Source organism: Symphalangus syndactylus, chromosome 21 (assembly GCF_028878055.3).
Source record: "Symphalangus syndactylus isolate Jambi chromosome 21, NHGRI_mSymSyn1-v2.1_pri, whole genome shotgun sequence".
NCBI classification, from domain to species: Eukaryota; Metazoa; Chordata; class Mammalia; order Primates; family Hylobatidae; genus Symphalangus; species Symphalangus syndactylus.
The window spans coordinates 52,667,205-52,690,024 of NC_072443.2; the positions used below are offsets into that span (position 1 = coordinate 52,667,205).

Consider the following 22,820-nt stretch of genomic DNA (forward strand, 5'->3'; position numbering starts at 1 on the left):
GCCGGGCCTCACTTTTCTCCATTTTTACATGTTAGGGTTTGGCCCAAGATTTTATTTGTTCTTTGGTTATCATTTTTTCAACTAGTAAGTAACTGAAACATGAACCTGATTCAATGAACTTCAGAGCCTGCCCCAATTGTTCTGGGAAACTTCAAATGGGGAAACTCCTTGTCCAGACTGACAGATTAGCACCTGCCAAAGGCAGAATCCTGCACCAGCCAATCCTGGGCGTACTTTCCAGCCCCAGTTGTATGGCATGGGCCTATGATTCTATCCCAGTTCTTAAGAATTCTCAGTTAAAATCTGGGAACAATAATTCCTACATTATAAGGCTGTTATCCAACTAAGAAAAAAAAAGTAAGAGCAATTAGCATATAGTATATCTACTCTTATGATTATTACCAATGAAAGGCTAAAACTGTTACAAACTTAGTTACTTACGTTCTTTTTCAAACAGCTCTCTAACACCAGGCAAATCTTTTGCTGCTCCAAAGTACTTGTAACCTCGGTTTCCTGGGACTTCTTTTCCTTCATGATCCAGCATTTTAGGGCCGACTTTCTTATTGGGAAGAAAAAAGAGAAAATGGATCTGTTAGTTAGTTATTATTTATTTATTTATTTGAGGCAGAGTCTCGCTCTGTTTCCCATTTATTTGAGCTGGAGTCTCGCTCTGTTGCCCAGGCTGGAGTGCAGTAGCACAATCTCACTGCAACCTCCACCTCCTGGGTTCAAGCGATTCTCCTGCCTCAGCCTCCTGAGTAGCTGGGATTACAGGTGCGTGCCACCACGTCTGGCTAATTTTTGTATTTTTAGTAGAGACAGGGTTTCACCATGTTGGTCAGGATGGTCTTTAACTCCTGACCTCATGATCCACCCACGTCGGCCTCCCAAAGTGCTGGGATTACAGGCATGAGCCACTGAGCCTGGTGGATCTGATCTTTTTTTTTTTTTTTTTTTTTTTTTTTGGGGATCTGATCTTTAAACCCACTATTTCCATGTTTGCAAATACATTTTAAGATAACAGCCGGAAGCAGTGGCTCACACCTGTAATCCTAGCACTTTGGGAGGCCAAGGAAGGCGGATCACTTCAGCTTAGGAGTTCAAGACCAGCCTGGGCAACATGGCAAAACCCTGTCTCTACTAAATATACAAAAATTAGCTGGGTGTGGTGAGACACGCCTGTAATCCCAGCTACTCAAGAGACTGGGGCAGGAAGAATTGCTTGAACCTGGGAGGTGGAGATTGCAGTGAGCCAAGATCATGCCACTGTACTCCAGCCAGGGCAACAGAGCGAGACTCTGTCTCAAAAATAAAATAAAATAAATAAATAAATAAATAAATAAAAAACACTTATGGGCTGGGCACGGTGGCTCACACCTGTAATCCCAGCACTCTGGGACACCGAGGTGGGAAGATCACTTGAGGCCAGGAGTTCACGACCAGCCTGGGCAACATGGCAAAACCCTGTCTCTACAAAAAAATGCAAAAATTAGCCAGGCATGGTGACACACGCCTATCATGCCACTGCATTCCAGCCTGGGTGACAGAGCGAGACCCTGTCTCAAAAAAAATAAATAAAAATAGGCCGGGCATGGTGGCTCACGCCTGTAATACCAGCATTTTGGGAGGCCAAGGCGGGCGGATCACGAGGTCAGGCGATCGAGACCATCCTGGCTAACATGGTGAAACCCCGTCTCTACTATAAATACAAAAAATTAGCCGGGCGTGGTGGCGGGCGCCTGTAGTCCCAGCTACTCCGGAGGCTAAGGCAGGAGAATGGCATGAATCTGGGAGGCGGAGCTTGCAGTGAGCTGAGATCACACCACTGCACTCCAGCCTGGATGACAGAGCAAGACTCCATCTCAAAAAAATAAAATAATTAAAAAATAAATAAATAAATAAATAAAAATAAAAAACACGATGCTAAGTGACAAAACCTTTAAAAAGATTACAAACAACCTATATGACAATCAGTAGAAAACAAATGAAATACATCCAGAAGATACAACTATATCTATTAAAACCGATGATTTGATGGGTGTGGTGGCTCACATCTGTAATCCCAGCACTTTGGGAGACCAAGGCGGGAAGATCACCTGAGGTCAGGAGTTCAAGACCAGCCCGGCCAACATGGTAAAATCCCATCTCTACTAAAAATACAAAAATTAGCAGGGTATGGTGGCGCACATCTGTAATCCCAGCTACTTGGGAGGCTGGAGCACAAGAATCACTTGATGGAGCACAAGAATCACTTGAACCTGGGAGGTGGAGGTTAGGGTGAGCTGAGATCACATGCCACTGCACTCCAGCTTGGATAACAGAGCGAGACTCTGTCTCGAAAAAAAAAAAAAAAAAGATGATTTGACAACTACATGTAGTATGTGACCCCGGATCACGTCCTGTACTGCAGGGGAAATGCTACCAAGGACATTATTGGGAAAATTGATGAAATGCCACATGGATTCAATTATTGTAGCCAAGTTAAATTTCTTAAACTTGATAGCTCTACCATGGTTACATAAGAGAATATTCTTCTTCTTAGGAAATACACATATATTAAAGGGTAAAGAAGCATGATGTATTGTAACCTACCTTTCAAATGGTTCACAAAAAATAAATCTCAAGGTACACAAAGAAAATAAAGAAAATACAAGCAAAATGTCAGTAAATCTGTATAAAGGGTATATAAAAGTTCTCTGTATATTTTTGCAATGTTCTTTGAGTTAAAAAACATTTTTTTTTTTTTTTTTTGAGACGGAGTCTCGCTCTGTCGCCCAGGCTGGAGTGCAGTGGCACAATCTCAGCTCATTGCAAGCTCCGCCTCCCGGGTTCACGCCATTCTCCTGCCTCAGCCTCCCAGTGGCTGGGACTACAGGCACCCACCACCACGCCCGGCTAATTTTTTGTATTTTTAATAGAGACGGGGTTTCACCGTGGTCTCGATCTCCTAACCTCGTGATCCGCCCGCCTCGGCCTCCCAAAGTGCTGGGATTACAAGCGTGAGCCACCGCGCCCGGCCCAAAAATTTTTTTTTTTTTTTTTTTTTTTTTTTTTTTTTGAGACGGAGTCTTGCTCTGTCACCCAGGCTGGAGTGCAGTGGCGCAATCTCGGCTCACTGCAAGCTCCGCCTCCCGGGTTCACGCCATTCTCCTGCCTCAGCCTCTCTGAGTAGCTGGGACTACAGGCGCCCGCCACCACGCCCGGCTAATTTTTTTGTATTTTTAGTAGAGACGGGGTTTCACCGTGGTCTCGATCTCCTGACCTCGTGATCCACCCGCCTCAGCCTCCCAAAGTGCTGGGATTACAGGCGTGAGCCACCGAAAAACATTTTTTAAAATCATACAATTTGGCTGAGCACAGCAGCTCTTGCCTGTAATCCCAGTACTTTGGGAGGCTGAGGCAGGATGACTGATTGACTCCAGGAGCTCAAGACCAGCCTGGGCAACATAATGGGACACCATTTCTACAAAAAATTTAAAAATTAGCTGGGCATGGCCAGGCACAGTAGCTCACGCCTATAATCCCAGCAGGTTGGGGAGCCAAGGGAAGTGGATCACCTGAGGTAGGGAGTTCAAGACCAGCCTGGCCAACATGGTGAAACCCTGTCTCTACTAAAAATACAAAAATTAGCTGGGCATGGTGGGCACCTGTAATCCCAGCTACTCTGGAGGCTGAGGCATTGAGAATCGCTTGAACCCAGGAGGGGAAGGTTGCATTGAGTCGAAATCACACTCCTGCACTCCAGCCTGGGTGACAGAGTGAGACTGTCTCAAAAAAAAAAAAAAAAAAAAAAAAAAAAAAAAAAAAAAAAATTGGCTGAGCATGGTGGCACACACCTGTCATCTCAGCTGCTCGGGAGGCTGAGGTAAAAGGATTACTTGCACCTGGAGTCAAGGCTTCAGTGAGCCATGATCGTGCCACTGCACTCCAGCCTGGGGTGACAGAGTAAGATCTTGTCTCAAAAACTAAGAGGCTGGGTGCAGTGGCTCACACCTGTAATTCCAGCACTTTGGGAGACCAAGGCAGGCAGATCACCAGAGGTCAGGAGTTCGAGACCAGCATGGCCAACATGGTCAAACCCCAACTCTACTAAAATATAAAAATTAGCCAGGTGTGGTGGCGCACACCTGTAATCTCAGCTGCTCCAGAGGCTGGGGCACAAGAATTGCTTGAATCCAGGAGGCGGAGGTTGCAATGAGCCAAGATCACACCACTGCACTCCAGCCTGGGTGATGAAGCGAGACTCTGTCTCAAAAAAAAAAAAAAAAAACTAAACTAGAATAAAACAATTTAATATACATATCTATCATATGATTATTTATTGACACGAAACTGTATTCCTTATACAGTTTAGAGAATAAAGCACATAGAATATTAATGAATTTCTATAATGTATATACTAATATGTATTTTTTATATTTTATAATTTTTATATTTATATTTTTTCTCTATACAAAAATATGTACTGCTTATATAATGAAAGCTACCATTTTGAAAAGAAAAACAAAATCCAGAACCAAAATTGTACATACAGTGAGTATAGTTTCAATTATGACATTCATACAAAAACAACAGAAGGAAAAAAAAGATAAAGAGCATATTCAAGTGGCTGCACTTATGTAATGGGATTGTGACTGAGTGTTGTTCTGCTTCTTTGTACTTTTCTGAACTTAGTGATAATATATTACTTTTATATATAGAAAATAAAAAAATTATTAAGCATTAAAAATCTCTGGAAAAAATATATAAAAATATTAATAGTGTTGAATTTGGGTGGTGGAACTTAACATTTCACATATGAATTTTTTCATACCTGAGACCACTTTTCTAGGTGGATTAATGAGCTGCTTCTAAGCCACCTCACAGGAAAAATAAAATCTCCACCACACAACTGCTGAAGAGATCAGGCAAGTGCTCACTCTGGCAGGACATATACTAAAATTGGAATGATACAGAGAAGATTGGTGTATAAAAATAAAAAACAACAAAAATAAAATAAATGAAAAGAAAAAAAGAAGTCAGGCAAGACACCCAAGAGAAGTCTCCTAGTGCAGTGCCCGGACACAAAAGGTGCTTCAGAAATGGGAGTGCCTTTCCTGTTCTGCAGTGGGAAGGCTGAATACTCCCATTTGTATGTACTAGGGTGAGAATTATGGTTATGTGTTAGACTTTCTCAAAGGTGAAAAGATCAACACGTAGAAAACCTGCATGTGTTTCTTACATAACACGTTATAGTCCATTGATTACATACTGTTTCCAGTGATCTGAGGTAGGTCTCATCACAAAAGTGTGAACGAATTAGGCTCTGGGGCAGGAGTTTTCAAAACCAAGACCCATTAGTGCGTCATGAAATCAGTTAAGCAGGTCACAAACATCAAATTTTTAAAAACCAAAATATAACAGAATAAAAAATATACCATACTTATTGTTTTTTTCAGCACCTTTGTGTGCTGGCTTGTGATTGTGTGTGTGTCTGTGTTTTGCAATGGGCCATGTTCTTAAAAGTTTGAAAGCTATGATTCTAGAGTATTGCATTTACAGAAGTCCAAAAAAAGGACAGAATGTAGTGTCTCTATGGCTCTTAGATAACAAAGCCAACAAATGGCTGTCTCCAGTTCCTAAGGCACTCAAAGAATGTGAGGAACCATGGTCATTTTATCTTTTTTTTTTGAGACAGCATCTTGCTCTGGCACCCAGGCTGAGGTGCAGTGGCATGATGACAGCTCACTGCAGCCTCCACCTCCCAGGCTCAAGCCATCCTCCCACTTCATCCTTCTGAGCAGCTGGGACTATAAGCATGTGCTACCATGCCTAGCTGATTTTTAAATATTTTGTAGATTCTGGGTCCCACAACATTGCCCAGGCTGCTCTCAAACTTCTGTGCTCAAGGGCTCATCCTGTCTCAGCCTCCCGAAGTGCCAGGATTACAGGCGTGAGCCACTGCACCCAGTGAGGGACCATAGTCACTTTTTTTTTTTTGAGGACGGAGTCTAACTCTGTCGCCCAGGCTGGAGTGCAGTGGCGATCTTGGCTCACTGCAACCTCCATCTTCCAGGTTTGAGTGATTCTCCTGCCTCAGCCTCCCAAGTAGCTGGGATTACAGGTGTGCATCACCACACACAGCTAATTTTTGTATTTTTTGAAAAGATGGGCTTTTGCCATACTGGCCAGGCTGGACTTGAACTCCTGACCTCAAGTGATCCTCCCGCCTCAGCCTCCCAAAGTGCTGGGATTATAGGAGTGAGCTACCGCACCCGGCTGGTACATACAGATGCCCTGTCTGCTGTGATGCATGTGCTGTGAGGTCTTCCAGCATCATCCTACCCATCCTGTTCATAGGTTTCCTGTATCAAGGGACTACTATGGCAGGAATGGGCTGGGAACTGCTGCGGGTGGAAAACTAGACAGGACCCACCACTGGGGCTGCCATGTACTCACTCCATAATCAGGACCGCCCAGCTCCTTTATCCGGACCTCCCAGTGTCCTTTCTCCCTTAGCAGCTTGTTAATTTCATCATTCAGGTCACGAATTCGAAATTCACCTAAACCAGCTAGAAAACAAAAAGGTTAACAATATCATTCCATAAAAATGTACGTCAACACCTCTAACACGTACACTCAGTATCATACCCCTAAAATGAATGTCAACACCTACAAAGGTATACTACATAAAAATACTCATCTAAATTGATAAGAAAAACCACGCAAATAAATGAAAGGACAAGAATTATAAACAAAGTTCCCACTAGTGTAAGAAAAAAAAATCCTTGAAAATAACTTCATCCTCATTAGCAACCAAAAAAACATAAACAACCCTGAAACAACCCGGCAGTTCCATTTATACAACTACTGAAATAACAAGCTCTTAAGAGAGAGGGGGAAACAGCAACCAAGGCCAGCAAAGACACAATGAGGCTGGAATATGCACCTAGGGATGGCAGCATTCTATGATGGTTTAGCGTTTTCAGGAAAGCAATGTATTGCTATATGGGAAAAATTTTTGGCAAGGATTATAGGACTAAGAATTAAGCCTAAGGGATTAATTGAAAGGGATGTGCACAACAAATTTCACTGTGGTGCAGCTGGGGCATCACACCACAGAGAAGGTGGGAAAATGGTTAATGAACCCTAATATGTTGAAATGAAACATCATATAACTTTTGAAAGGGACAATTTGCACACAGTGGAGACACAGCAAGGCCTTTATGAGGTAATGCTAGATGACAACAGCAAGCCCAGAAGGGCTCTTACACCTGGGTTAAAGCTAAGACTGATGCTCTAGAAGATGGGCATGAGAGGACTTCTAGGGGTGATGGATACTGCTTGTGGAGGTGGTAGCTTTCACAGGTATAAAAATCTGCTGCAACTCACCCAACTCTACATTAAAAACAGGTGAATTTTATTACATGTAATTCCTGCCTGGATAAAGTCATTTTTTTAAAAAAAGTCAAACAGGCCAGGTGCAGTGGCTCATGCCTGTAATCCCAGCACTCTGGGAAGCAGAGGTGGGTGGACTGCTTGAGCTCAGGAGTTCAAGACCAGCCTGGGCAACATAGTGAAATCCCATCTCCACCAAAAATATGAAAAATTAACTGGGTGTGGTGGCACATGCCTGTGGTTCCAGCTACTTGGGAGACTTAGGTGGGAGAATCACTTGAGCCCAGGAGGCGGAGACTGCAGTGAGCTGTAATAGCACCACTGTACTCCAGCTTGGGTGACAGAGTGAGACCTCCATTCAAAAAAAAAAAAAAAGTCAAGTAAGAAGAATACATTGTAACTGGGTGCGGTGGCTCACACCTGTAATCCCAGCCCTTTGGGAGGCAGAGGAGGGCAGATCACTTGAGGTCAGGAGTTCGAGACCAGCCTTGGCTAACATGGAGAGTCCTTGTCTCTACTAAAAATACAAAAATTAGCCGGGAGTGATGGTGCATGCTTGTAATCCCAGCTACTCAGGAAGCTGAGGTAGGAGAATAGCTTGAGCCTGGGAGGCAGAGGTTGCACTGAGCCAAGATCGTGCCACTGCACTCCAGCCTGGGCGACAGGGCAAGACTATCTCAAAAAAAAAAAAAAAAAAAAAAAAAAAAAAAAAAAAAATATATATATATATATATATATATACATTTTAAAACCTCCCACTCCCATGTTCTGTTCTGTTAAGAAAGAAAAAGACCTGCCACCACCATGGTGAGACTTTCCAGTGCTAAAGACACAGAGAACTCAAGGCAGCCCAATCCTCTGAGAGCCTCAACCAAAGCAAAGGGAGAGGATTCCAGAAGCCTCTCCCAAAGCAAAGCCAAGGCATCTTGAAGAAAACAAGAATCACACTTTTTTTTTTTTATTGACTTTCCAAAATCTACATATAAAAACATTACTTTTTGGTACACAATTATGTGAGTTTTCACAAATGCATATAATCATGTAATCATCATCACAATTAAGACACAGAAAAATTCCATTGCCCCAAAACATTCCCTTAAGCACCACTATAGTCAACCCCTCCCCCTACCCAACTTTTGGCCACCAGTAAACACAATGTATTCTGTTCCTATAATTTTGCTTTTCCAGAACGTCATATAAATGGGATCACAAACTATGCAGCATTTTGAGTTTTGTTTCTTTCACTCAGCATTATGCTCAAAAGCATGCTTTTGAGATTCATCCATATGTTTTAATTTTATTTATTTACTTTAATTATTATTATTATTTACAGAGATGAGGCCTTACTATGTTGCCCAAGCTGGTCTCCAACTCCTGGACTCAAAGCGATCCTCCCACCTTGGTCTCCCAAAGTGCTGGGGATTACAGGCATAAGCCACAGTGCCTAGCCTGTACGTTTACTACTGAATATTATTTTATTTTATAGACACACCTCAGTTTGTTTATTCATTCACCAGAAGGACCTTTGGGTTGCTTCCAGTTTTGGGGCTACTATAAACATTATGTAAGAGTTTTTGCGTAACAGAAAAGTATTACATTTCTCTTGGAGAAATACCTAGGAGTGGAATTGATGGGTCATAGGTTAAGTGTATGTTTAACTTTATAAGAAACCACCAAACCCCTTTCTAAAGTAGCTGTTCCATTATGCCTCCTCACTAGCAGTGCACGAGAGTTCATTACTTCACATATTCACCAGCACTTGGCATTGTCACTATTTGTGTAAGTCATTCTATTAAGTGTGTAGTATCCCACTGTTGTTTTAATCTGCATTTCCTTTATGACTATTATGTTAAACACATGAAAAGATGCTCATTTGCATCTACATTTTATTTTATTTTTTGAGACAGAGTCTCGCTCTGTTGCCCAGGCTGGAGTGCAGTGGTAAAATCTCAGCTCACTGCAACCTCTGCCTCTCAGGTTCAAGCTATCCTCATGCCTCAGCCTCCCAAGTAGTTGGGATTACAGGCGTGAGCCACCACACCCAGCTAATTTTTGTATTTTTAGTAGCGACAGGGTTTTGCCATGTTGGCCAGGCTGGTCTCAAACTCCTGGCCTCAAGTGATCCACCCATCTCGGCCTCCCAAAGTGCTGAGATGACAGACATGAGCCACCATGCCCACCCTACATATTCTCCTTGGTAAAGTATCTGTTCAAAATTTTGCCCACTTCTTAAAACAAATATTTTCTAATTGATGAATTTTTAAGAGTTGTCATCCCTTTCTCCATTGAATTGTTTTCATAACTTTGTCAAAAGTCAACTGACCAAACCAGACATAGTGGCTTATGCCTGTAATCCCAACACTTTGAGAGACACAGATGGGAAGACTGCTCAAGTCCAGCCTGGGCAACATAAAAAGAGCCCATCTTTACCAAAAATTTAAAAATTAGCCAGGCAGGGCTGGGCATAGTGGCTCACACCTGTAATCTCAGCACTTTGGGAGGCCGAGGCAGGCAGATCACTTGAGGTTGGGAGTTCGAGACCAGTCTGACAAACAAGGATAAACCCTCTCTCTACTAAAAATACAAACAATTAGCTGGGCATGGTGACACACGCCTGTAACCCCAGCTACTTGGAAGGCTGAGGCAGGAGAATCACTTGTACCCAGGAGGTGGAGGTGCGGTGAGCTGAGATCACGCCACTGCACTCCAGCCTGGCGACAACAAGAACAAAACTCCATCTCCAAAAAAAAAAAAAAAAAAAAAAAAAAAATTAGCCAGGTATGCCAGGCACAGCAGCTCACACCTGTAATCCCAGCACTTTGGGAGGCCAAGGTGTGTGGATCAGGAGGTCAGGAGATGGAGACCATCCTGGCTAACACAGTGAAACCCCGTCTCTACTAAAAAAAAAAAAAAAATATATATATATATATATATACAAAAAATCAGCTACGCATGGTGGCACGCACTTGTAGTCCCAGCTACTCGGGAGGCTGAGGCAGGCGAATCGCTTAACCCTGGAGGCAGTGAGCCGAGATCGTGCCACTGCACTCCAGCCTGGGCGAAAGAGCAAGACTCCATCTCAAAAAAAAAAAAAAAGAAAAAAATTAGCCAGGCATGGTGGCACGCGTCTGCAGTCTCAGCTACATGGGAGGCTGAGGCAAAAGGATCACTTGAGCCCAGGAGGTGGACGCTGCAGTGAGCTATGACTGCACCACTGTACTCCAGGCTGGGTGACAGAGAAAGGCTCTGTCTCCAAAAAAAAAAAAAAAGTCAACTGACCATTTATGTGTGGCTCTATTTCTGGACTTCTACTGGACTTCTAATTCTGTTTCTTTGGTCTATGTGCCCTGTCCTTTCACCATTACCACATTATCTGGAAGCTGGAGCTTTCTATTACATCCTGAAATCAGGTGGAATTAATGCTCCAATTTTGTTCCTTTTCACAATTGTTTTGGCTATTGTAGTTCCTTTGCCTTTCCAATTAAATTTCAGACATAGAATGTCAACGTAAACAAAAAATCCTGTTAGAATTTTGATTGTGATATATTTGAAGAGAGAAAGAATTAACATCTATACTGTGTTAAGTCTTCCCATACAAGAGCACAGTGTATCTCCCCATTCATTCAGGTCTTCTTTGGTTTCTTTAGTCATCGCATCCTGGTTTTCAGCATACAGATCCCGACTGTATTTTGTTAGATTTATACCTAAGCATGGCTGGGTGCGGTGGCTCATGCCTGTAATCCCAGCACTTTGGGAGGCTGAGGCGGGTGGATCACGAGGTCAGGAGATTGAGACCATCCTGGCTAATACGGTGAAACCTCGTCTCTACTAAAAATACAAAAAAAATTAGCCAGGCGTGGTGGCGGGTGCCTGTAGTCCCAGCTACTCGGGAGGCTGAGGCAGGAGAATGGCATGAACCCGGGGGACAGAGCTTGCAGTGAGCTGCACTCCAGCCTGGACGACACAGCAAGACTCCATCTCAAAAAAATAAATAAATAAAATTAAAATAAAAAAGATTTATACCTAAGTTATTTCTTGTGTTTTGGTGCTTTTTTAAATAGCACTTTAAAAAAATGTTGTATTTCCAGCTGTTCAATGTTGGTATATAAAAACATAATTTTGAATCTGAGCATGGTGGCTCACACCTGTAATCCCAGCACTTTGAGAGGCTGAAGCAGGCAGATCACTTGCGCCCAGAAGTTCCAGACCAGCCTAGCCAACATGGTGAAACCCTGTCTCTACTAAAAATACAAAAATCAGCCAGGTGTGGTGGTGGATGCCTGTAGTCCCAGCTACTCGAGAGGCTGAGGCAGAATAGCTTGAACCTGGGAGGCGGAGGTTGCAGTGAGCCGAGACTGGGCCACTGCACTCCAGCATGGGTGACAGAGCAAGACTCTGTCTCAAAAAAAAAAAAAAAAAAATATATATATATATATGGGTGTGTATGTGTATATATGTAATTCTGTATATTGAACTTCTTTTCTGTGATCTTGATAAATTCACTTATTCATTTTAGAAGTCTTTCTGTAGGTTCCTTGGGATTTTCTACATAGAAAATTAGGTAGGATTTTAGGCTGGGCGTGGTGGCTCACGCCTGTAATCCCAGTACTTTGGGAGGCAGAGGCGGGCGGATCACCTGAGGTTGGGAGTTCGAGACCAGGCTGGCCAATATGGCGAAACTCTGTCTCTACTAAAAATACAAAAATTAGCCGGGCATGGTGGCGCATGCCTGTAGTCCTAGCTACTCAGGAGGCTGAGGCAGGAGAATCGTTTGAACTCAGGGGGCAGAGGTTGCAGTGAGCTGAGACCGCGCCACTGTACTCCAGCCTGGGCAACAGAGCAAGACTCCATCTCAAAAAAAAGAAAATTATATAGGATTTTCTATGTTACAATAAAGACAGTTTTATTTATTACTTTCTAATCTTTATGCCTTTTATTTCCTTTTTTTACTTTACTGTACTGGCTAGGATTTCCAGCATCACACTGAATATAGTGGTGAGAATGGATGTCTTTGCCTCATTCTTGATCTTAAGAGGAAAGCATTCAATTCTTCACCATTAAATAGTTTATTGGCTATGGGTTTCTTTTTTTTTTTTGAGATGGAGTCTCGCTCTGTCACCCAGGCTGGAGTGCAGTGGTGCAATCTTGGCTCACTGCAAGCTCCGCCTCCTGGGTTCACGCCATTCTCCTGCCTCAGCCTCTCCGAGTAGCTAGGACTACAGGTGCCCGCCACCACGCCCGGCTAATTTTTTTGTATTTTTAGTAGTACTTTATCAGGGCCGGGTGTGGTGGCTCATGCCTGTAATCCCAGCACTTAGGAAGGCCAAGGTGGGTGGATCACCTGAGGTTAGGAATTCAAGACCAGCCTTGCCAACATGGTAAAACGCTGTCTCTACTGAAAATACAAAAATTAGCTAGGTATGGTAGCTGGCGCCTGTAATCCCAGCTACTCAGGAGGCTGAGGCAGGAGAATCACTTGAACCTGAGAGGCAGAGGTTGCACTGAGCTGAAATCGCACCACTGCACTCCAGCATGGGTGACAAGAGCAAAACTCCGTCTCAGAAAAAAAAAAAGAAGTGCTTTATCAGGGTAAAGAGTTCCCTTTTATTCCCAGTTTGCTGAGTTCTTATCATGAATAAACGTCTGATTTTGTCAAATACTTTTTCTGCATCTACTTAGATCATCATACAGTTTTTCTTCTTTAGAATGACATAGTGAATTAACTTATTTTTGAATGTTGAATCAACTATGGTTTTCCAGAATAAATCCTACTTAGTTGTGATGTATTATCCTTTTTATACATTGCTAGGTTTTGTTTTTTTTTTTGAGACGGAGTCTTGCTCTGTCGCCCAGGCTGGAGTGCAGTGGTGGGATCTCGGCTCACTGCAAGCTCCGCCTCCCAGGTTCCAGCAATTCTCCTGCCTCAGCCTCCCGGGAAGCTGGGACTACAGGTACCCACCACCATGCCTGGCTAATTTTTTTCTATTTTTAGTAGAGACGGGGTTTCACCATGTGTTAGCCAGGATGGTTTCGATCTCCTGATCTCTCAATCCACCCACCTCGGCCTCCCAAAGTGCTGGGATTACAGGCGTGAGCCACCGCGCCCGGCCATACATTGCTAGGCTTGATATGCTAATATTTCATTAAAGATTTTTGTCTATATTCATAGGAAACATTGTCAGTAGTTATTTCTCATAATATCTTTTTCTGATTTTAGCATCAGGGTAATGCTGATACTAAAATTCATAAAATGAGTTAAAAAGTGTTCCGTCTTCCATTTTCTTGAGGAAACTATGTGGAGTTGGTATTATTTCTTCCTTAAATATTTAGTAGAACTGACCAGTGAAGCCATCTGGGCCTGGAATTTTCTTTTAGAAAGGTATTTAGAAATGAATTCAATTTCTTTCCAACTTTTTTTTTTTTTTTTTCTGAGATGTACTGTCACTCTGTCACCCAGGCTGGAGTGCAGTGGCCCAATCTTGGCTCACTGCAACCTCTGCCTCCTGGGTTAAAGTGATTCTCCTGCCTCAGCCTCCCAAGTAGCTGGGACTACAGGCATGCGTCACCATGCCTGGCTAATTTTTCTATTTTTCGTAGAGACAGGGTTTCACCATGTTGGCCAGCCTGGTCTTGAACTCCTAACCTCAGGTGATCCACCCACCTCCGCTTCCCAAAGTGCTGCGGTTACGGGTGTGAGCCACGGTGCACAGCCCCAGTTTCTTTAACAGATATAGGACTACTCAGGTTTACCATTTCTTTTTGAACTGTGTCTCTAAACAGCAGAATTATTGACACTGTAGTTTATTTAGGATAATTATTTGTAGGATGCTTAGCACATCCCTGGCCTCTACCCACTGTGTGCCAGTAGCACCCTTCCAGTTCTAACAATCAAAAATTTCTTCAGGGCCAGGTGTGGTGGCTCACGCCTGTAATCCCAGCACTTTGGGAGGCTGAGGAGGGCAGATGATGAGGTCAGGAGATCGAGACCATCCTGGCTAACATGGTGAAACCCCCTCTCTACTAAAAATACAAAAAAAAATTAGCCAGGCGTGGTGGTGGGCACCTGTATGCCCAGTTACTCAGGAGGCTGAGGCAGGAGATTTGCTTGAACCCGGGAGGCAGAGGCTGCAGTGAGCCAAGATCATGCCACTGCACTCCAGCCTGGGCAACACAGCGAGACTCCGTCTCAAAACAAAACAAAACAAAAAAAATGAACTATTTCTCGGCCAGGCACCGTGGCTTACACCTGTAATCCTAGCACTTTGGAGGGCCGAGGAGGGTGGATCACCTGAGGTCAGGAATTGAAGACCAGCCTGTTCAACATGGTGAAACCCTGTCTCTACTAAAAAATTACAAAAATTAGCCAGGTATGATGGAGGGTGCCTGTAATCCCAGCTACTCAGGAGGCTGAGGTGGGAGAAATTGCTTGAACCCAGGGAGGTGGAGGTTGCAGTGAGCCGAGAACTCACCACTGCACGCTAGCCTGGGTGACAGAGCGAGAGTCCATCTCAAAATAAAAAAGAACCACTTCTCTTAAGTGAGCTTTGGCCATTTGTGTCTTGTAAGGAATTGACCTATTTCATCTAAGTTGTCAAATTTATGGGCATAACATTGTCTGTAATATTTCCTTATTATCCTTTTAATGTATATAGATTCTATAGTAATATTCCCAATTTGGTTCCTAATATTCTTAATTTGTGTATATTTTTTCTTGGTCAGTCTGACTAGAAGTTTATCAATTTTACTGATCTTTTCAAAGAACCAGCTGTTGGTCTGTTTTCTCTATTCATCTTGTTTTCAATGTTATTGATTTCTTATCTTTACTATTTCCTTCCTTCTGCTTGCTTTGGGTTTAATTTGCTCTTCTTTTCTAATTTCATAGGGTAGAAGCTTAGATCACTGATTTGAAAACTTTCATAAATTTCTATTATTGCAGTGCTATATATATATTTTTTGTTTGTTTGTTTTGAGATGGAGTCCTAGAGTGCAGTGGCACGATCTTGGCTCACTACAACTTCCGCCTCCTGGGTTCAAGCGATTCTCCTGCCTCAGCCTCCCAAGTAGCTGGGATTATAAGCATGCGCCACCACGCCCAACTAATTTTGTATTTTCAGTAGAGATGGGGTTTCTCCATGTTGGTCAGGCTGGTCTCAAACTCCAGACCTTAGGTGATCCTCCCTCCTCGGCCCCCCAGTGCTGGGATTACAAGCGTGAGCTAATGCGCCTGGCCTCAAATATTTTAAATTTGCTAACATTTGTTCTGCAGCCCAGAATATGTTTTATTTTGGTGAATGTTCCATGTGCTCTTAAAAAAGACCATATAGTAGGCCAGGCATAGTGGCTCATACCTGTAATCCCAGCACTTTGGGAGGCTGAGGCGGGCAAATCGCAAGGTCAGGAGATCAAGACCATCCTGGCTAACACAGTGAAACCCTGTCTCTACTAAAAGTACAAAAAAATTAGCCGGGCGTGGTGGTGGGCGCCTGTAGTCCCAGCTATTCGGGAGGCTGAGGCAGGAGAATGGCACGAACCCAGGAGGCTGAGCTTGCAGTGAGCCAAGATCGCGCCACTGCACTCCAGCCTGGGTGACAGAGTCAGACTCTGTCTCAAAAAAAAAAAAAAAAAAAAAAAAAAAGACATATTCTTTTTTGTTAGGTGCAGTGTTGTGAGGTACAGTATTCTACAACTTTCAACTGCATCAAACTGACTGATTGTATTGATTGGCTCTTCTATGTCCTTACTGATTTACTGTCTACTTGCTCTGCTAATTATTGTGAGAGGAGTATTGAAGTCCTCAAGTCTAATTGTGGATTTGAGAATCAAGCACTTTAAAGGAACAAGTTTGCTTACCATTCTGAATCTGAGCCACTTTTTTAGAGATCTCTCCAATGATCTATTAAAAAAAAGTAATACATTTTAATGATTTTTGAATATGTTAGAAAGCACAGAAAAACTATAATGCAAAATTAGTATTTAAAAATACTTAGACTTTTGGTCTAACAGTCATTTACATAATAAGAAGAAATGAGAGACTTGTTACTTCTACTGAAATCAGATTTACCCAGAACATACCTGTCGTCTCCACTTCTCAGCTTTAGGCAGCTCAGTACATTCTGAGGCCAGAAAGGGTCTTCGTTCCTAAAGGAGAAAAAAGTAACACATTTCCATTATACTATTTACAAGTTTCATACAACATTCACAACTGATTCAGGCCTTAAGCCTAAATCATCTAATGGCCTAAAAACATTTGAAGTTTTCATTCCAGATGATCCTCATCAAGCCGTAAACCTCATTCTACAATCTCTCCTTAGGAAAAACATTGATTGCATTGTATTTAGTATTGGAAAGAACTTAACTGTCCTGCAATAGACAGATAGCTAAACTAGGTTATAGCTATTTCATGGCATATTTATAGTACCTTAAGAAACAATTTCTATCAGTGTTTAAAACAAACATACATAAATATGGGTGTATTCATATACGTGTGTATATAAAATTTAAAAAAATCCAAATGGTATATATTATCTCTAATTTGGATGAGTCTCTAAGAAATGAAATAATTTACCGGTTTCAGCTTACAGCTGTTCTCCACATCATACTCCAGTCTCTATTCAATATTAGAGCTGGAGTAATAAAGGACTCAGTCATCAGGCCAGGCATGGCAGTTCATCCCTGTAATCCCCACTTTGGGAGGTCGAGGCAGGCAGATTGCCTGAGGCCTGGAGTTTGAGACCACTCTGGCCAACATGGTGAAACCCCATCTCTACTAAAAATACAAAAAAATTAGCTGGGTGTGGTGATATGTGCCTATAATTCCAGCTACTCAGGAGGCTGAGGCAGGGGAATTGCTTGAACCAGGGAGATGGAGGTTGCAGTGAGCCAAGATCATGCCACTGCACTCCAGCCTAAGCGACAGAGCGTCCATCTCAAAAAAAAAAAAAAAAAAAAAAAAAAAAGGTGGGGGGTGCGGGGCTGGGCCCAGTCATCATAATACAGAAGAAACTGAAAAACAAGCAGCCAGCTCCATCACCCTGCCTCAGCTATGGGGAGGTATTGGAATTCAAGTGTACAGACTCTCAAGAGCGTCAGCAGGTACAGATAAGAAACAGGAAATTTTGAAGTTTGAAGTCTGTTGACCTGGAGTGCAGCAGCGCGCTCTTGGTGCACTGCAACCTCCGTCTCCAGGGCTCAAGTGATTCTTCTGCCTCAGCCTCCCAAGTAGCTGGGATTACAGGTGCCTGCCACCATGCCCAGCTAATTTTTGTATTTTTAGTAGAGACAGGGTTTCACCATGTTAGCCAGGCTGGCCTCAAACTCCTGACTTCAAGTGATCCACCTCCCTCAGCCTCCCAAAGTGCTGGGATTACAGGCGTGAGCCACTGCACCCTACTTTTTTTTTTTTTTTGACAGGTTCTCACTGTGTCACCCTGGCTGGAGTGCAGTGGCATGATCATGGCTCCCTGCAATGTAAGACTCCCGCATTCAAGCGATTCTCCTGCCTCATCCTCCCCAGTAGCTGGGACTACAGGCGGCGCCACCATGCCTGGCTAGGCTAATCTTTGTATTTTTTGTAAAGAAGGGATTTTGCCATGTTGCCCAGACTGGTCTCAAACTCCTAGACTCAAGTGATCCACCCACCTCAGCCTCCCAAAGTATCAGGATTACAGGCATGAGCCACTGCGCCCAGCCTGCATTTATACTTGATACTTTACAATTCATGAGGAAGATTTACACCAACCTTCACTTTTCCCTCTTCCAGCTGAGCCTGGCGAAATCTTGCTAAGGCCGTCCTACCAGGGATAGAAAAGACTCCATTAGATCCTGCTCACACAGACTTCTCATTACCCATGTTCCTGGATGGGGTAGATCTGCTTATGACCATATTTAATGTCATTCATATATATAGATTGTAATTAAGAAACCAGAGAGTAGTTGGCCGGGCGCAGTGGCTCACGCTTGTAATCCCAGCACTTTGGGAGGCCGAGGCGGGCGGATCACGAGGTCAGGAGATCGAGACCACGGTGAAACTCCGTCTCTACTAAAAATACAAAAAAAAATTAGCCGGGCGTAGTGGCGGGCGCCTGTAGTCCCAGCTACTCAGAGAGGCTGAGGCAGGAGAATGGCGTGAACCTGGGAGGCGGAGCTTGCAGTGAGCCGAGATTGCGCCACTGCACTCCAGCCTGGGTGACAGAGCGAGACTCCGTCTCAAAAAAAAAAAAAAAAAAAAAAAAAAAGAAACCAGAGAGTAGTTAGGGATTTCCATGTTCTCAGGAGTAGGGATTATGAGGCAATTTGTATTCCTGAACACCCAAGAATCTATTTTACTTACACTACACATAAGGACTGTGGGAAACTCTACTTATCAGACCACTGTGATAAGCACTACATCCAGGTGTTAAAAGACTAACATCATGGTGTTCCCTGGCTGTCACTCTCACAACCCCTGCACCAACCACAGGTGAACAAATGTTCATCCAGTGTTTAAGTTCTGGAAACTGTGAGAAAACACATAAATGGAGAAAACAAATGGGCAAAAACAGGAATGCTATTTTTAACATATGTAAAGAAAGAAACAGCTTCTCAAAAGGCTCATATACCAAAAAGAAGAAATACACAGAGTTACATGGTGGTTATTAAGTTACAAAAAATTTACAGCCAAAAACAAGTTGATACTTACATGGCCTTTTCTGCATTTCGGGCCTGGAAAGAGAGAAAAGAGAAGAAAAATGTCCATGTTTAAAATATATTTTTTTCTTGCCATTTACTTTTTAGTGAAAAGTTTTACAAGAATACAATCACAAGCAAACCACTTGAAGTACTATATGAACAACAATAAACAAAAATCAAAAGATGTCCAAATCCTGTGACCAAGGCTGCTCCTCCCTCTACTTAAAATCTTTACTCCTCCACTGACACTAACACCTTGTATCTGGCTAACTTGCATTATTCTTCCTTCAAATTTTACTTGTGTCATGACCACCCAGAACATTATTCTGTGACCCCTTCTTCCCAGTTAGGCTGGTGTTCTCTATCAAGGATTATACTTACTGTGGCATTTAACACCCAGCATCACAATTGCCTGTTTCCTGCCAGTAGTATTTGGGGAAAATAAGTCTGAAGACTGCCTTTCGTAAAGTAAGTTTTATGTAAGTACTGTCACACTAAATGTCAACTTAATTATCCCTGAAACACAGTGTCCGACAGAGAACGAGTTTTCTGGATTGTAGTCTAGGTAGAAAGAGTCCTGGCTAAGTCAGGGACTTACATTCCCAGTTCTTCCACTTACCATCTGTGAGAAGTAGTCTCTCTATCACTCAGTTTCCCCATCTTTACAATAGAGATCATACCTCATCTTACAGAGCTGTCACGGTATCTTCATGAGACAAATACACCAGGCATGCAATTTATAGACACTCAGCAAAATCGAGTTCAATTGAAATCTCTTTTGAGATTCTCTCCTTCAACTGACACAGAAACAAACTTGGCAAATGCTTGGTAGATAGGCGAACACAGCAGTAATTTGGGATATACCTTCTCACAGAAACGGCTACTACTTTTTTTTTTTTTTTTTTTTTTTGAGACGGAGTCTCGCTCTGTCGCCCGGGCTAGAGTGCAGTGGCGCGACCTCGGCTCACTGCAAACTCCGCCTCCCGGGTTCACGCCATTCTCCTGCTTCAGCCTCCCGCGAAACCGCTACTTCTATTCCACTGGTTTCTCTCTTTTTCTTGGGAGCTTGTGCTCATCAATCTACAGTGGCTTCCAATATATCTCTTATAACCTAACCGTGACACCCCGTGTTTCTTATAGGGGCTTCACTTAATGAAAATAAAACAGTAGCCAATATTACGTGTATTCTTATATTTACATATCGTAAATGCCTCTTGAAGAAATAAAGAAACCAACAAATGACGCCAGACCACAGAGAGCACACCCTCATAGAACACTTTCTGTCTATGCCATTCATTTATTCAATAGTTACTGAACATCTGCAACGACTCTGTGTCAGACATTAAGGAAGCAATAAGGAAAAGACCCTACCCTCGTGATGTCTGTATATTATGGAGCAGACTGAGAACGGACATAAATGAAATAATCCCAGAAACATATAGTCACAACTGCTCTTAATCTTCTCTGTGGTATTTAGGGACAAACAGCCGGCCCACACTATGCACCGTAACTCGGAGCGGGACCTAGCGCTTCTCTGTGTCTCAATTTCCTTCAGGTTAACGTAAAGAGCTTCATCCGGATTAAGACTGTCCAGGACGGTAAAGCGGCTCCCGAGTTTCCAGTTTTCCAATTTGTGACAGCTAACCGAGGCAGGAAGAGAATCCCCTCGTTACACCAAGGAACCTGAAGCCCTCAGCACTGCACGCCTGAGACTCTACCGAATGAGCACCCCAGGTGGACTGGGCGCCCCCCGTGCCCGCCCGCCCATTCACTCGCTCCCTCACCCGCCCACCCTACTCACCATGGTGATGCTAAGGGCGCCGTCCTGGAGCCCCGCGGCCCCTGTCCAAGAAACTCCACAGGCCCAGAAAACGCCGACGCTCACAGGACCTGAAGATTCTAACTACCCACAGACACTGGCGTTTTGTCGGAAATGTAAAAGAAAAGGACCGGAGGTGAACTGGAGTACCGGAAGTGCCCAGACGAAGCGGAAGCTCACAGGAACTGAAGATTCTAGCTGCCCACAGACACTGTTTTGTCGGAAACGTAAAAGAAAGGACAGGAAGTGAACGGGAGTACCAGAAGTGCCCAGACGAAGCCGACGCTCACAGGAACTGAAGATTCTAACTGCCCACAGAGCCTGATGTTTTGTCGGAAACGTAAAAGAAAGGGACCGGAAGTGAAAGGGATGACCGGAAGTGACAGGGAGGGCCGGAAGTGAAAGGAAGGACCGGAAGTGAAAGGGAGATCCGGCCGGAGATTGGGAGAGAGGAAATTCCGGCGCTCCGGCATGTGATCGGGCTTGCGCAGAGGGGCTGGCGGTTTTCGGACTCAGCCCAGTCGGCGGGTCTTAGCTTTGGAAACAGGCGGTACAAAATGTCTTTCGTTCACTATCGGTACTGCGGGAGCAGGCGGCGCTGGGCGCCGTTATGTGGAAGGCTAAGTTATTGCCGCTACTCTAATCCCACTGGCTTCCTTCTTGGTTCTTCTGTGAGAACAAATATCCCCTTTTGGAAATTACTCGACCTCATCTCTGCGACAAGGGATCTACGGCCCTGGCAGCTCCCCTAGTGGGAGCTGGAGTGTGCGTCCTGCAGGAGTTGGAGCTGGCCGGGCTTCGTAAACTTCTTCACGTTTCCCTGTCACTTCTTAGGGCCATTTCTAGTTTTTCTGAGCTGGTCTGTTGGAATCGCGGGGCCTTTCAGAGCTGGACGATGCTTGAGGTCATCCTTTTTTAAAATAAAAATTTAAGTTCCAGGCAAAAAGTGCCACTTAGGGGAGGAGAGTGGTTGGATGAGTGCGGTCACTGTGTCCTGAGCACATTGCTGGGACCAGAAGATCGTTAGACAAGGACCAGGAAGACAGGAGAGGTCCCTGGTAGGAGACGTTCTAATGGTTACTCCCGCATGGTGTCAGCAACGAGGGGAACTGTGGTGGGGAATTCAGGTGAGGGCCCGCAGCAAATTCAGTTACAGCCGCTTTCCCCTTTCAAGCATGGTGCCTCAGCTGCAGGGACTCCCTCCACCACGGGACCTAACTAGTGATGGGCAACCTAGCAGCAGCCAGGAGGCACAAGCCAAAGAGAGAAGCAGCTGACATGTGGTTCAGGATCAGACAGGACAGGAAAAGTACTTAGAATAGTCACCAGAATCTCATACCTGAAATATGACAAGTTTTAAGTGGGCATACGACCACCCACTACAGACCCCATCCTCCCACCTATCTGGTTTATGATTTATAATGGCCAATGAGAATCGAGTCAGAGGAATGTGTGTCACTTAGATGAAGCCATGACAAAAATATACATCCCTTGCCCTTTTCCTTTCTCTGCTGACTGACAGGTGTCCATGGGATCAGCCAACCTGAATTCAGAAATGGAAGTATTGTGAAGATGCCAGAGTCCCCCCTCCCAGCCCTGGAACACTGAGCTCTGCAAAATGAGAAAAATAAAAACATGTCTTGTTAAGGCCTCTGCATTTGGGGGTCTTTTGTTCAAGCAGCTTAACTTTTACCTTAAATACCTGATCTGAAACAAGCAGGGTCATTCCTCACTCAAATGAGGCCTTCTCAACATGTCCATACCACCTTTATCCATTAAGTCGCTGACTCTAGGATGCAGAGATCACATATTAACAGGATTCAAGAGGTGTTACCTATGTTGTCCTAGCATCTACTCCCCATACCCACTCATCTGTTCCATTTGGGGAGCCCTCTGGTTGTGGGGAAGGGAACTACATCCCCAGCTTTAAGTATGGATCAAGCGCTAGATTAAGCTA

At 43.8% G+C, this 22,820-nt stretch overlaps 1 protein-coding gene and 1 long non-coding RNA gene across 3 annotated transcripts in view; one reads left to right on the forward strand and one right to left on the reverse strand.

Moving 5' to 3' along the window:
* ISY1 (ISY1 splicing factor homolog) overlaps positions 1-21,026 on the reverse strand; it is a 32,096-nt gene extending 11,070 nt beyond the window's left edge. Inside the window, exons 1-7 of one of the 2 annotated variants that reach the window (XM_055259177.2) lie at positions 20,846-21,026; positions 19,055-19,077; positions 18,116-18,167; positions 16,450-16,515; positions 16,228-16,270; positions 6,439-6,551; positions 442-559 (exon numbers count right to left, since the gene is read on the reverse strand). In XM_055259177.2, the coding sequence (XP_055115152.1) occupies positions 442-559; positions 6,439-6,551; positions 16,228-16,270; positions 16,450-16,515; positions 18,116-18,167; positions 19,055-19,077; positions 20,846-20,848 (418 nt within the window). In that variant the 5' untranslated portion in view covers positions 20,849-21,026. The remainder of the gene's footprint in view (positions 1-441; positions 560-6,438; positions 6,552-16,227; positions 16,271-16,449; positions 16,516-18,115; positions 18,168-19,054; positions 19,078-20,845) is intronic. The other variant, XM_055259176.2, reaches the window with a different exon arrangement.
* A 260-nt stretch (positions 21,027-21,286) lies between these two features.
* LOC134735419 (uncharacterized) lies at positions 21,287-22,514 on the forward strand. Its single transcript, XR_010118515.1, has 2 exons — positions 21,287-21,413; positions 22,386-22,514. It is a non-coding gene; the product is annotated as an uncharacterized lncRNA (long non-coding RNA).
* The last annotated feature ends 306 nt before the right edge of the window (positions 22,515-22,820 follow it).